Source organism: Myodes glareolus, chromosome 4 (assembly GCF_982192425.1).
Source record: "Myodes glareolus chromosome 4, mMyoGla1.1, whole genome shotgun sequence".
Classification (NCBI taxonomy): domain Eukaryota; kingdom Metazoa; phylum Chordata; class Mammalia; order Rodentia; family Cricetidae; genus Myodes; species Myodes glareolus.
The window spans coordinates 18604519-18620033 of NC_142029.1; the positions used below are offsets into that span (position 1 = coordinate 18604519).

The window sequence follows — 15515 nt, forward strand, 5'->3', positions numbered from 1 at the left end:
ATTCATGGTAGTCCTTTTAACTTAGCCAATGTTCTAAGCACTGAACTGTATTTGCTCATTTTCTGAAGCCAAAATAAAAGTTAATTTTTATTGATGAATAGGAAAAAATGAATAGAAAAAAATTAATTTATAAAATGAAAGATTGTTTTATGAAATGTATATTTTTAACCATTTATGAAATCTAAGTGTATCTTAAAAATCTTTTAATGGTAGAAATCAATCTTAGTAGGTGTTGGAAAGTAGAAGCCTGCCTACATACAAGAAAGTGAAGCTTAGAGCTTAAAAATTACAGCACCATATCACTAACCTTCAGGCTTAGCTCTGCGTGTTCCTAAGTTACAAAGCTGGTACTTCCTCCTTGTCTTGTCCTTGCTTACTCTTTTCTCAATGGTACCTGCTTGATTCAGTCAGATAACGTTTTTGTATAGAGGGCCCACATTTCCCAAATGAAGTATTTAATTCCACGAGAGAGCTCTTAAAAATCACTCATTTTTACTGTAGTTTCTTTTTCTTTTAATGAATGTTTTATCTTTATAGACGAAACAAAAACTTCAGATCAAAACCTGTTCTTCCAAAGGTGAGTTCTGTGGAAAAAATGTATTTGTTCCCATTGAGTGACTTTTAAAAAAATTATTTATGCCTTATTTATGTTCAAAATAGAGACTGTGTTCTTAGTTGAGTTCATTTTAGAAATACCAAAGTCATCTAGGAAGTGGACAAGCCTAATAATTCAGGCAAATAAATTACTTTGAGAAACACCATTCTTCTGTTTCTCTAAGCTCCTGAAATATGCAAATACTGTTTACATAAGATCTTTTAATTTTCCTTGAGACAGGATAAAGCAAAAATGTGAATTCTGAAACATGTCTAGTTAGAGATTATGTAATTCTCTAATTAATTCTCATCTCTTACTAATGTTGAACAGTGTTTCTATAAAGAGTTGAATAATCTCTGTGAGCCAGTGGTCTCTTGTAAGTACTTAGGTCTGCTGTTGTAGGATAATAGATAATAACTTTAATAATAACAACTTTAGATAATAAGTAACTGAACAAGTATGTTCAGATGGTGAGAAAACTTCATTTGTGAACACTGACATTCGAATTTCTTTCTTTTTTTCTTTTTAAAGATTTATTTATTATGTATACAGTGTTCTGTCCACATGTATGCTTACAGGTCAGAAGACAGCACCAGACCTCATTACAGACAGCTGTGAGCCACCATGTGGTTGCTGGGAATTGAACTCAGGACCTCTAGAAGAGCAGCCAGTGCTCTTAACCTCTGAGCCATCTCTCCAGCCCTGACATTCGAATTTCATATGAATTTTTATATTAAAAACAGATTTTTTAATATAAAGAAAGGTAATGAGGGTGCTGGATTGGTCTCAGATCTAGTATATATTGTAGAATTAATAAGAATTTGCACTTCATGGGTCTCTCTCCTTCTTTGTTCTTGAGACTAAGTCAGGTCCTAAATGTCTCTGGAATGAATTCATCTCTACATCAAATCTCATGCTTCTACGGCACCCTCCCAAAGGAAGGGCCTCCCTTCTTCCCTCCCTCCCTCTCTCCTTCTTGCAAATTGGATCCAATAGCATAGCTAAATGACTGTACATCTGGATCAAGTGTGATTTGTAACTCAGTGAATGGAACTTATGAGCAGTAAATGATGAAGAAAAACTATTTGATAAAAGTCTCCATCCCAGCCAGGCAGTGGTGGCGCACGCCTTTAATCCCAGCACTCGGGAGGCAGAGGCAGGCAGATCTCTGTGAGTTTGAGGCCAGCCTGGTCTACAAGAGCTAGTTCCAGGACAGGCTCCAAAACTACAGAGAAACCCTGTCTCAAACAAACAAACAAAAAACAAAACCAACCAACCAAACAAAAAAATCCCTATCCCTACATGATAACACACTAAAGGCTACATATTTTGTAGCTAAATCAGTTCTTACTGAGTGGGGAAAATACAGGGTTATAATACAGGTGCCTTCTCATATCAGTTCTATTAAAATAACAAGTATTAACCAAGAAATTAAGCAATAAAAAGAAACAAAAGTCACCCAACTTAGAAAGGAAGCAGTGAAATAACCTCTGTTGTCTTGTGACATGTTCTTACAACAATCTTTATAGATTCTCTCTAGCACAAATTCTTGTTGGTTTTAATAAATAAAACCCAGAGTCAGATATTAGGGGGTGGAAGCTGAAGGATCAGAGAAGCAGTGTGGATAGCCATTGGAGAGACCTTTTATCTTCATCATTGTTTAGATCAAAGGGGCAATCCTGCCTTCAGGCTGTCTCCTTAGAGTGCAACTGTCGCCACCAAATATCAGACTGCACTGAGCTCTTGTCTCCTCCTGCCTTATATTCTTCTCTCTGTCCAGCCTTCCCCCTTCCTGTCTCTAACTCCCTAGTGCTGGAATTAAAGGTATGTTATCCCAAGTGGTGGGATCACTTTTGTGTGAGCTCTGTTTCTCTTCATGTATCCCAGGGTGGTCTTGAACTTAGATCTGTCTACCTCTGTTTCTTGAGTCGTGGGATTAAAGGTGTGTGCCACTATTTCCCAGCCTCTAGAGACTTAGCGCTGTACTCTTCATGCAAGCTTTACTTGTTAAAACACAAACAAAATATCACTACAATCCTCTAAACAGTGTTAGATATAATAAGTGAATTCAATAAAGTTTGAGAGGATGACTGCAATGTAAAAATCATGTTTTAATAAACTGACCATATCCAAAAAAATTACAAAACAATTCTGTTTATAACAGCACCATAAAACATAGAATGCTTATAGCAAATTGAACCATAGAAGTAAAAGATCTATATACAGAAAATTATATAGAGCACAATAAATGGAAAATGAGCTTTCCAATTCATGGCTTAGAAATATTATTATTAAGATAATTTCTAGCACCTAATGTCACTGATTGATTTATATATGGGATACAGCCCCTATTGTCACTTTATATAGATGTGAAAAAAAAATCCTGACAGAAATGCACAAAGTCAAAGCAGTCTTGAACAAAAAGAATGAAGCTTGATATGTTGTGCCATCCGTGTTATTAAAGACCTGTAGTTATCAAAATAGTATTAAATGCCATTTACAAAAAAGATAGACTTAAAAGGTAACTCAGTGAGAAAAAGTACTTCCTGCATAAGCTTGAGGCCCAGAGTGTAAATCCCAAGAAACCACATAATACTGCATACGGTAAGTAGCATGTATCTTTGTTTCTAATGTTTGTACAGCAAGATGGGAAATGGAGACAGAGTCCCCAGAAGCTCATGGACTTTCTGGCATGTGTAGTAGTGCAACAAGGAACTGTTTCAGACAAGATGAAAGTTGAAGGCCAACACCCAAGGCTGTCCTCTGACCACCATAATGTGTACACTTGAACACAAACATGCACATACACACATCAGATATACTGCCTATAAAATGTTAGAAGTTTTTAAAAAAGGGCACAGCCAACAATGGGACACTGTAATGAACCTAGGGAAAACACTACATATTTATGATGATTTTTGACAAAGGTTATCAAGAACACACTGGATAAAGAACAGTCTCTTCAATAAAAAGTGTTTTTACAACTGGATGTAAAAGAATGGAACGGACCACCTCAGATACAAAATACCTAATTACGTTAATGAGTTAAATACATTGTATAAAAGCTCTATGACACTTGTGGGGATGTAGTGATTTCTTAGATATTTCAAAATACACAGGAGACAAGCAAAAAATAGATAAATAGTATTATCAAACTAAAAAGCTGTACATAACCATATTCCTAATCAAGGGTTAATAGCCAAAATATGTACAGACAAGTATTAGGAATGTTACTCAATTAAAAAGTCCCCAGATAGATGTTTCTCCAAAGGAGACATGCACATGGCCAACAGATACATATTTTCCAAATGCTTAACATCACTGATCATCAGAGGAGTACAAATAAAACTCATGATGAGATAACAGTTAATACTCCTAGTTAGAACAACTATTATCATAAACTTGGAAGTTGAACTGGGGATATAGGTCAGTTGTAGAGTGCTTGTTCAACCCTTAACATTTGTGGGAGTTGGACTGGGGGACCAGCAAAGTGGGGATTGTAAGTAAGGATTTTTTTAAAAGAATAGTTTGGATATTCCTTTTTAAATAGTTAAAAATACAAGCCGGGCGGTGGTGGCGCATGCCTGTAATCTCAGCACTCGGGAGGCAGAGGCAGGCGGATCTCTGTGAGTTCGAGGTCAGCCTGGTCTACAAGAGCTAGTTCCAGGACAAGCACCAAAGCTACAGAGAAATCTTGTTTTGGGAAAAAAAAAAAGAAAGAAAAGAAAAACATATTACTTGTCCACAAGAGCTTAAGTCAGCATTACAATGTTGTGTTTAAAATAGGTTGTTTCTGTATCTGGTATCTTGTCTAAGTGCCTACTCAGTGAATTGAGGGATGGGATATGTAATTTATGGCCACAGTGGAATTCTACTCAATCTTTAAAAAAGAATTCTGTGATTTGCAACCACATGAATGAACTTCAAGATGATTATCCTTAGTGAAAAAAATCCAGGTAAAGTCAAATTGTACAATATCTCACATGTGGAATCTCAAAGTTGAGCTCACAAAAGTAGTGAGTAGTAGTCAGATATGAATGCTCAATGAGTAAGGAAGGGAAGAGAGATCTGGAGAGTTCTCTGAGATCTTGTCATTTTATGAGCCCTTCTCTCAGAACTCTTGGATTGTGCCACACTTAGTATTTAGTTGGTATGCATCCAGATCCAAGATGACATGTGTTTCTTTTAGATAACAGGTTAGTTTTATGCACAGAATTATCCACCTGAAATGGGACTATCTGAGTAGGTTACAGTTTAATCCATCTGCAAGATAATAACTATAATATCCTTATTGGGGTTTTTCCTCTTAGGCTTTATTTTATCCCATAACTCAAAATGATCACTTCTGTTTTAATATCCTTTCTTAAACTATTCTGTGGAGCTATATTCTTGTAATGATTTTGCGTTGCTCTGTCTTAGTTACTTTTCTGTTGCTTTGTTAAGACACAATTGCTAGTGCAATATATAGAAGAGCTCATTGAGGATTACATTTTCAGAGGGGTAGAGTCATGGAGCATGGCAGCAGGCAGGCTGGAGAACTGAGAGCTCACATCTTGATCCACAGCAGTGAGAGCTAACTGAGAATGAGGCTTTCTTAACCTCAAAACCCACCCCCTAGTGACATACCTCCTCGAACATGGTTACACATGAGTCCTTCATAAACAGTTTTGCCAACCGGGGACCAAGCATTCAAACATGAGCCCATGGGGGCGGTATCATTCAAACCATCAAATGCCCTATTGTATATTTCTGTTTTGATATTCTCTTTTTCTCTTTTTCACACCTCAAATGCTTTTTACTGTGTTCCTCCCCTAGCAAATTTTTATAGTTACTCAAAATCAAATCTTGAGTTAATTTTATTTCCCATTTGTATCATCCTTAACATGAGAGTTACATTAGTTTCTTTGAACAACTATATTAAAATATTATAATTCTGGAGGCTTCAAAATTGTAGATCAAGATGCCAAACGATTTTATATCTAATGAAAACCCATTTTTCATATCACTTTTTTTTTTGTGTCCTAACAGGGTAGAAATGTTATCCACTTTGCTCTAGCTAAATACAAATTGTGGGTAGGTAAGGAGTCTCTTCAAGTGCTGGCCTTGGCTCCTTATGTATAATTTAGTATTTGGTAGCAGTGAGTGGTACTAGGCAGATTGGAATAGCACCAGGTGGCACCTTTAATGTTACAGCTTTCATCCAAGCCTTAGGTATTGGGATCTACAAACGTTAGAGCCCTTGCATGGGTCTAACAAATCAGAATATACCTTAGCATAGGCAGAGGCCAGTGCTACAGCAGCCTGGGGTATCTGGAACCCTTGACCCTAAAGGTTTGACATTTCTCTGGAATTCTTCCAGTAGCCAGGGTCTTTCTTTGACTCCTTTATAGCCTTTTATTCTATAGTATTAACTCCCTGTACTATTTTTATTGCCCCTGTTCCTGTCCTGGCTACCATTTCAAAGTGTAGAAGTGGCTCCTTTGGTGATGGAGTAATCCTTACCACTTGACCTGCTAACCTCTTGGCTAAGGCCAATCATGATACGGAGTCTAGTTTTGAATGGTTGGCCTTAGCTTAGCTCTTTTCGGGCTAGCTCTTTTAGCTTAAATTAACCTATTTGTCTTCATCTACCATTTTCCTCTCGGCTTTTTACTTTTCTTTCTGTATATCTTACTATCGCTGCTCCTGGTGACTGTTTAGCTTCTTGCTCCACGCGTCACCATCGTTGTCTCCTCCACCTCTTTCTTCCCCTTCCTCTCTTGAGCCTAGATTCCTTCTCCTGTTAATTTTCTCTCCCTGCCAGCCCCATCTATTTTTCCTACCTAGCTATTGGCCATTCAACTCTTTATTTGATCAGTCAAGGTCCTTAGGCAATCAAGGTGAAGCAAATACAACATTTCTTTACATAATTAAACAAATGCAACATCAACAAGAGTAACACACTTTTATACAGTTAATGTTCTGCAGCAAAAACAAATGTAACACATCTATACAGGGTTAATATAATATTCTACAAGAGTAAGTCTTCAAGGTGATTGCTCTTTTTGCAAGAAGGGCATGCCAGAAGCCAAATCTAGCTAGTAACCAGTTTTGCCAAAATGGCTTTATCTTTTAGACCTCATATAGGTGGTGTCTCATCCTATTGATGAGTACTGGGCTTTACACTCTGACATGATTTGCTTATTGACACAGAGGGAAAGGAGGAGAGCCCTTGTCAGACTAACCACCTTTGGTAGAATAAAATATTTCTCACAATTGGAAATAATGAAAAGTGGCTAATGATATTTTATCATATATAAGTATATGTGTGTGTATTGTGTGTATATGTATATATGTATATATGTATATATGTATGTATATATATGTATATATATATAAATAAAATTTTCCCCTTCTCTTTAGCACTTGCTGGAGGTAAATTCTTTGAAGCATCTGACAAGACTCACCCTACAGGATCGGATTACCAAATCCCTTCTTCATCTGCACAAGAAGAAGAAACCTCCCAGTATCAGTGCTCAGTTTCAGGTTATTACTTTTTCTACTCCTGCTAAATACAATCTGTTTCTTAAAGGTTGTTGTTGAAGGATCAAAGTAAGCTTAAGATCATTGATGTGATGTGATTCATTGCCTATGAAGCCGTAGAATTGAGAGTACCTTTATTAGAAAAGTAGTTAGGTTGTATATCCAAGAGTCAGAGGTTTTTCTTTAATAAAATAGAAAGTGAAGGATACATTTAATCCTAAGCAAGAAGAAAGAAGGAAAATTACAAAGATAAATAGAAATCTGTGAAGCTATAAACAAAAGGGTCTGGAGAGAAGGTTTAAAGTACAAATGTGCTTGCAGAGGATTTTAGTTGGGTTGCTAGCACCGATATAAGGGGTGCCTCACAACCAGTCTGATGCTTCGGACCTTTGTGGGCCTCAGGAATCTAGTGTATACACACACACACACACACACAAAACAAAAAATACAATAAGTCTTTAAAAAAAATTCTTAAAAAGAAAACCCGAAGACTATTGAAGGAGAAGGAGATTAAGTAAAACAAAAGCTCTGGTTTTTTGAGCAGATCAAAAACTGATACTCTATCTAGACTAATTGGGATATATATAAAACCAAGAGAGAATATCACTACATACTTCACAAACATTAAAATTCATTTAAGGTAGTGGTTCTTTTCTGAGTGATTTCTAAAACTGGCAAGAATATCAATGCCAGGGCATGGTGACATATGTCTGTAAACACAATACTCAGAAGGCTGACATAGGAACATCACAAGTTAAGGTCAGCCTGAGCTACATAGCTTGTTATAGGCCAACCTTGAACAAATATTAAGGTCTTATCTCAAAACAAACAGGAAAAAGAAAAGAAAAAAAGCAAGACTACCTTGCTTTTATTTAAAAAAATGCATTTGAATATTGTTACTTAATGAAATGTGAAGAATAGTGGAAAATCATTCTCTATTTAGAGTTTTCCAAAATGCGTCTGCAATAATGACTATTGCCAGGGCCTCAGCTTTAGGATTAAGTTTAAACTGCATTCCTTAGCCTCAGCAAATTCTTGATTTAAACAGAATGGGAATGTACACAGTTTCCTTTTCAGAAACAAACCCTTATATATATGTATAGAAGGTTGTTTCCATATTTGCCACACTTGTTTATATTTAAGAGTCACTTGTCAACTCCTAAGTAAAAGCATACTAATGACACTACTTTTATTGCAGGCCTCCTTAAGCAAGCTGATGGAGACACTTGATCAAGCAGAACCGTATTTTGTAAAATGTATTCGCTCCAATGCAGAAAAGGTAAAAGTATTCTGTATAAGACAGCACATCACTCAGGTTACTTCATAACAAAGCTCGAATTACATTAAAAGGGAATAGAGAGGAATTATGCATAGTTTTTATATGGAAATTTATATTTTATAAATATTATTTATAGCTAGTCTTTTAATGTATTGCCCATCTGTAAGGTGTTTGTGGATTTGATTCAACATGTACTAGACTCTGCGGGATAAGTATTAACAGCCCTTGAAATTCCATTAGAAGAAAAGATTTTTTTCTCTGAAAATTGTATTACTATTAATACTAGTTAACCTCTTCTGTTTAGATAGTCTATGTTTTTTTAAAAATTATTTAGCATTTTCATGATTAGAAATTTTTACCCTTAACCTTTTCTATTTCAGTGCCATTGTTTATAGTTTGTTGAAGTGTAATGTGTAGATATGTTTGTCAGTCTGGATACTCAAAAGTCAGCTGTACTTTTAAGACAAATCTGAATTTGGAGATCTATTAACTTTTTTCTTTCTTTGTTTTAGCTGCCCTTAAGATTCAATGATGCTTTGGTACTAAGACAGCTTCGGTACACTGGGATGCTGGAGACAGTTCGAATTCGTCAATCAGGATATAGCTCCAAGTATTCTTTCCAGGTTATATACTTTATATTTATAAATATACACATGCATATTCATATCAAGTGAATTTGTAGCACAAATTCCAATTGTTCTTTTTTTTAACAAGAAGATTTTTTTTTAAAAAAATTTTATTTTATATGCATTGGCATTTTGCCATGGGGGTCAGGCCCCTAGAACTAGAGTTACAGACAGTTATGAGCTGCCTTGTGGGTGCTGGAATTGAACCTGGGTCCTCTGGAAGAGCAGTCAGTGCTATTAACCACTGAGCCGTCTCTCCAACCCCCAACTGTTCTTAATAAAAAATCCAGAGTCAGATATTAGTGGGTGAAAGCTGAGAGATCAGAAAAGCAGTGCAGCCAGCCACTAGAGAGACCTTTTACCTCTACCAAATCCTCAAACCAAAAGAGCAATCTTGACCTCAGACTGCCTCCTTAGTCTGCATCCTCAGATCCTATCTGTTACCACAAACCTCAGACTGCACTGAGCTCTTGTCTCCTCCCACTTTATAGTTCTCTCTCCACCCAACCATATCCCTTCCTGTCTCCAACCCCTTTCATGCTGGGTTTAAAGGCATGTGTCTCCCATGTACTGGGATCAAAAGTGTAAGCCAACATCACCTGGCTCTTTGAGATTGGATCAATCTAGTATAGCCCAGAGTGGTCTTGAACTCACAGAGATCCATCTGCCTCTGTCTCCCAAGTTCTGGGATTAAAAGTGGGTACCACCACTCCTTGGTCTCTAGTGGCTTAGCTCTATACTCTGATCTTCAGGCAAGCTTTATTTGCAAAACCACAAACTATTAATTAAACAAACATAAATTATTTCTACATATTTTACTTATTATATACCTGTGTAACAGCCTTGGCTGTTCTGAAACTTTTTTTGTAGACCACGCTCTCTCAGAGATTCACCTGCTTCTGCCATATGAGTGCTGGGATTAAAGGTGTGAGCCACCATGCCTGACTCATTTTTTTAATTTTACCATTTTTAAACAAAGTTGAAAAAGTGTTAAGAGAATACTCATTTTTTGGAAGTGCAGCAGTCTTCTTGAGTATATGCTGCGATACAGTATTTGACTATTCCTATTTGTCTATTCTCATTTGATAAAAATGTTTGCTAAACCAGGTGATACACTTGGGAGGCAGAGGCAAGTGGATGTCTGTGAGTTCAAGGCCAGCCTGGTCTATAAGAGCTAGTTCCAGGACAGGCTATAAAACTACAGGAAACCCTGTCTAAAAAAGAAAAAAAAATGTTTGCTGATTCTGAGTTTGACTATAATTTAGCAATTTTCACACTGATTTATTTTCCGTAATTGAAATAATTCAATAAGAATGATCTTATCAAATGAATAGGTTCCATTTGGTTTTTCCTTAAATTTTCTTAGAAATACTTCTTATGTAGAAAGCTTCTAGAATGTTACTCAGCAATCATTATCAGATATACTGCTATGTGTGTAAAAATTTTATTGGAACCTTTCAGGAACTAAGCAGTTTTTGTTGTATGGGAAAGAGAAAACTTGATTCTCATTTGTATGTTCCCAAAGCTGCTTTATTTCCTTTCCCTACTTGCTGTATTTCAGGTTCTTGGTAAATGACTTTTATTTGGTCTTTGGTATGGTTTTCTCAAAAAGAATAATTAACTCCTACCCTTCTTTTTTTATTTATTTTTCTTTTTTAAATTTAGTTTTTATTTGATAACATGTTTCAGACTCAGTATCTTTCCTCTTACTGTGTTTTGAATCTATATTTTTAAGAGATACTTTTATTTTTATTTTATGTTTATGATTGTTTTGCCTGCATGTATATCTGTGTGCCATGTGAGTACAGTGTCTTTGGAGGCCTAAAGCAGGTATTGTATTCCCGTGAATGAGTTACAGATGGCTGTTAGCAGGCATGTGGACACTTGGAATTCAGTGCTGAGCCATGTCTTCTGCACCTCTATTTATAATAAAGTAACAAATAATTTCTTTTGTTTCATCCTACTTTTTTATTAATAAGTTTTTTCTTTGACAGTTTCATACATGTATATAATAAATTCTCGTTACTCTCATACCCATTCTCATTATTTTCTCACCCCCGCCAGTTTGCTACCTTCCATTTTTAAAAGAATGGGAAAGGCCAAGCGGTGGTGGCGCATGCCTTTAATCCCAGCACTCAGGAGGCAGAGGCAGGCAGATCTCTGTGAATTCGAGGCCAGCCTGGTCTACAAGAACTAGTTCCAGGACAGGCTCCAAAGCTACAGAGAAACCCTGTTTTGAAAAACCATGCCCTAGAGTACCTTCACTCATGTAGCCCCTGCCCTCTTCCAGTGTATTCTGATCTTTTCCACTGCCTTGCTTTAAAGATTTTTTTTTATTTATTAAAAGACTGAGAAACCCCTTATTGTTAGTTTAGGGTATAAAATTCATCTAGTTCTTTTGTGATTTGATATCATTTTCTTTTTACTTTTTAGGATTTTGTGAGCCACTTTCATGTACTTCTTCCCCGAAATATTATCCCTTCTAAATTTAACATTCAAGATTTCTTCAGAAAAATAAATATTAATCCTGATAATTACCAAGTTGGAAAAACAATGGTAAGTATATAGAGCCTTAGTCAAAATTGAGTGCATTTTATATTTTCATAATACCTTCTTTGTCATAAGTTTTATGAAAAGATAGTATTATCAAATATTATAAGCAAATTGATTAAGCTAGGTGGCTTTAAATTTATGCTTTTATTTATTTGTGTGTATATGTATGTGTATGGGCACAGATGTGCCATGGCATGAGTGTGGATGGAGGTCAGAGGAAAACTTGTGATCTTGATTCTCTCCCTTTACCATGTGGATCCCAATGATGAGTCTTAAATTGTCAGGCTTAGTAGTAAGTACCTTTACCCACTATGCTGTCTTGTTGGCCCCAAAATTTTATTTATTATTGTTGTTATTGTATTTGTATATGAGCAATGTATGAATGCTAACACACCCATGCAACCATGCAAGACAATTTTCAAGAGTTTGTCCTCCTTTTGTCTTAGGTTTGTCAGACAAAACTCAGGTTCTTATGCTTACATACCAAGCACTTTTACCCAGCAAACACTCTTCACCCTCTTAACTGACCACAGGGCTTTTCTTGGTTAATGACTTGGTAGTAAAGGTGCTTTCCATCATGTCTGATGACCTGAGTTTAATCTCAGAATCCATGGGGTAGGTAGAAGAGAACTGACTTTTACAATTGTTACCTGACTTACCCACCCCCACAACCTAAAATAAAATGTTGTAATCAGTACTAATCATAGAATTCCTGGTCGATGTTCTATTTCTAATTACAACTTCAGCTGTAATTCAAACCATCTCTGAATAAGATATTCTACTTAATGACAAATTTAGCTTGTCTACAGTAACATTATCCAGATTCTTCTACTGCCCTTTTCAGCTATTTGTTACCTTTTATTTATATTCCTTCTTTTTGTTCCTCCTAGGAACTTTTTGTAGGCTAACTTGGTCTACAGAGCGAGTTCCAGGACAGTCAAGACTACACAGAGAAATCCTGTCTCAAAAAACAGAAAAAAAAAAAAAGATGATTTTGTATCTCAGCCCATTTCTCCATTCCTGATTCCATTTTGTTTCTGATTCATAGCTCTTTTCCTCTGTATCATTTAAGTATGTCACTTTCTTTTTATTGACTTCATGTCAGTTATTTTCCCAATAGACTCCTCATTAAGTTTATATTATCTTCCTCGGGCACACTGACTGATTCTCCATATTGTCTTGGAAATAGTACTACATGCGTATAGTCCCAGCACTAGAAAGCAGTGCCAGAAGACTCACTTAGTCAAGACTGTTTTCAGCTATATAGAAATTTAAGGCCAGCCTCAGCTACATGAGCATCTGTCACAAAACGCAAGACAAACAAAATCCACTTCCATATTGTAGCTTCATAATATTTAGCAGTACTTTTTGAAGACTAATTCAGTTATTCAGTTGTCTCATGTGCTTTAGTTTTACTAACTAGTTAGAAACTTTTAGTTTTTCCAATCCTTTTATTGCTCAGGTAAGATCTTCTGTCTCCATCCCATAGTAGTTTAATCTTTAACTCTTGATATTTCTGTTCACTCCTAAAGATGAACCATAAGTTCTATTTCAAAGAGATATGTCTATTTTATACTTACTTTTGACTCTGGGAATGAAGAAGCTTTTAGTCTTTAGATGTCAAATAGATGAGTGCTATTGGTTCCTTCAGGTTGTACTCACTTTTTAAGATCGGCGGTTATCAGTTTTTCCCCATTCCAATTTTTTAAAAAATTGTGACATATTGACTAATGGTATACTGATCTTTTACAGCAACGACTTTTCCAGATGAGAAGCAGTAATGTAGCAGAATGTTTGACAATAGAAATTTGGTACATTTTCTAATTTTCTCCATCTCCTCTCTCATGTACTCACATATTTTTTCAGGTGATAGAACTATTTTTGGTTTTCTGAAACATGGTTTCTCTGTGTAGTCCTGGCCATCCTGGAACTAGTGCTTGTCAGCCAGGCTGGCCTTGAACTCACAGAGATCTGCTTGTCTCTGCCTTTCTAGTACTATGATTAAAGGCCTGCACCACCACCGCACAGTGTGATAGAACTATTTATCAGTACTTTATTTGTTATCAGTACTTTATTTGCATGTCTGCCATTATATGTGTCCTTTTCTGAAAGAGAAGCTTACCCCAGAAACAATAATTCATGAATAGTTTTCATTTCTTCTTAAGCTTTATCCCTTGTTTTTCTTCCGTCTCATAGGTTTTCCTAAAGGAGCATGAACGACAGCACTTACAAGATCTGCTTCATCAGGAAGTGCTTCGCAGAATCGTACTATTGCAGCGGTGGTTTAGGGTCTTGCTCTCTAGGCAACAGTTCCTCCATTTGAGACAGGCATCTGTTATTATCCAGGTGGGATGAGACTAGGATTCTTTGTTTAAGAGTGAGTTTGGACTTCATTTAGTAACCAGAACCATTTTACTGTGAAACATTGAAATAATAATGAAACTTCAGAGACAAGAATGAATTATAATCATTTCTTAAATGTGTGTGACACCCAGTAGATTACCTTGAATGTAATAGCAGGTAACACCTTGGGATTTAAAGGCCAGCCTGCCAGCTTGTCTACGTAGAATTCCAGGACAGTCAGAGCTACAATAGAGAGACCCTGTGAAAAATAAATAAATGAATGAATGAATGGATAAATGAATGAATGAGAAAATAGAACTGATTAATTAATCGGTGGAACCTGAAAACATCTAAAAAATTTAAATTGTATAATTAATCTCAGCTAAGTTATATTATTTAAAATAGCTGTGGTGGGGCTGTTTTCAAAACAGGGTTTCTCTATGTAGTTTTAGAGCCAGTTCTGGAACTTGCTCTGTAGATCAGGCTGACCTCAAATTTAAAATAGCTGTTTTTGATAAGCAAAAAAAAAAAAAAATGTTTTTATTTATTTTCTAAAAAAACAAGTTTTTACTTATTAGTAAAAACTTCACTTATTTTACTTATTACATTTGCAGTATTCTTGGATAATAGCCTTACCTGAAGTTTTTTACTTTATCATCAAACGCTACTATATGAGAATTTTTTACCCTTGATGAATTTTCTCAGAGGCCATTCCACTCTTCTAGTTTCTTGTTGTCATAAACTTTAATAGCGTTGATTTAGTGCTTAGCATAAAGGGCCTCCATCAACTTGGCATATATAGGCTCATAGTTGGGTGAAAGTCCACAGAGATGGGCATGACACTTGCTTAAGGCTTTGGCAACTTTGTGAATCCCACCTGTTAAGTCATTGTGGACTTAGAAGAGGTGAGCTTCAACACCTCTTGTAAAGCAGTATCAATTTTCATTACACCAGAGCATCAACACAACTCTGGTAGCATAGAAAGAGTTAACATTATTATAACATTATTATTATTATTAACCACCAACAAGTTAGTTGCTTATATGCTTAAAGTGCTAATGACATAGAAATTTAGCCTTTTTTACCTATTCTATGAAATAAGTGATAACTTGACAGACATTTTCTCATTTCCCTTAGCGTTTCTGGAGGAATTACCTAAATCAGAAGCACGTCAGAAATGCGACTGTGAAGAAAGATGCTTTGATTATGGCTAGTGCAGCATCCCTTCTCCAAGCTTCCTGGCGTGCTCACTTAGAGAGACAACGATACTTGGAGTTACGAGCTGCGGCTGTCATTATCCAGCAGCGATGGAGGGAACTGTGTAGATGCCGACACAGGGCTGCTACCTGTATACAGGCAAAATGGAGGAGCTACAGGCAAAGTAAGAAGTACAAAGAACAAAGGAACAAAATTATCCTTTTACAATCAACATATAGAGGATTCAGAGCAAGACAAAGGTAATCTATGTTAATGAAGCAGTTGGTTCTCCTGTTTTTATAGGTCCTTTATTTAAACCTTTGCTTTAATACTTTCTTTATTACCTATGTTTTGTTTTTTTTTAATCACTAGACTGTGATAAATTTCTACCAGTTCTTAC

General features: G+C 36.1%; 1 protein-coding gene and 1 long non-coding RNA gene across 16 annotated transcripts in view; one reads left to right on the forward strand and one right to left on the reverse strand.

Moving 5' to 3' along the window:
* The window catches only part of Myo9a (myosin IXA), a 187762-nt gene that overhangs the window by 109134 nt on the left and 63113 nt on the right, over window positions 1-15515 (forward strand). For all 11 annotated transcript variants that reach the window (XM_085689177.2, XM_085689184.2, XM_085689176.2 and 8 more), the window contains 7 exons: window positions 538-577; window positions 6998-7120; window positions 8316-8396; window positions 8909-9019; window positions 11456-11578; window positions 13772-13921; window positions 15056-15375. In XM_085689177.2, coding sequence (XP_085545303.2) covers window positions 538-577; window positions 6998-7120; window positions 8316-8396; window positions 8909-9019; window positions 11456-11578; window positions 13772-13921; window positions 15056-15375 — 948 coding nt within the window. The remainder of the gene's footprint in view (window positions 1-537; window positions 578-6997; window positions 7121-8315; window positions 8397-8908; window positions 9020-11455; window positions 11579-13771; window positions 13922-15055; window positions 15376-15515) is intronic.
* The window catches only part of LOC125393359 (uncharacterized), a 122870-nt gene that overhangs the window by 24085 nt on the left and 83270 nt on the right, over window positions 1-15515 (reverse strand). Inside the window, exons 3-5 of one of the 5 annotated variants that reach the window (XR_007229788.3) lie at window positions 15074-15288; window positions 14079-14177; window positions 13698-13990 (exon numbers count right to left, since the gene is read on the reverse strand). This is a non-coding gene — a long non-coding RNA (uncharacterized LOC125393359). The remainder of the gene's footprint in view (window positions 1-13697; window positions 13991-14078; window positions 14178-15073; window positions 15289-15515) is intronic. The other 4 variants (XR_015001740.2, XR_015001741.2, XR_007229787.3 and 1 more) reach the window with 4 other exon arrangements.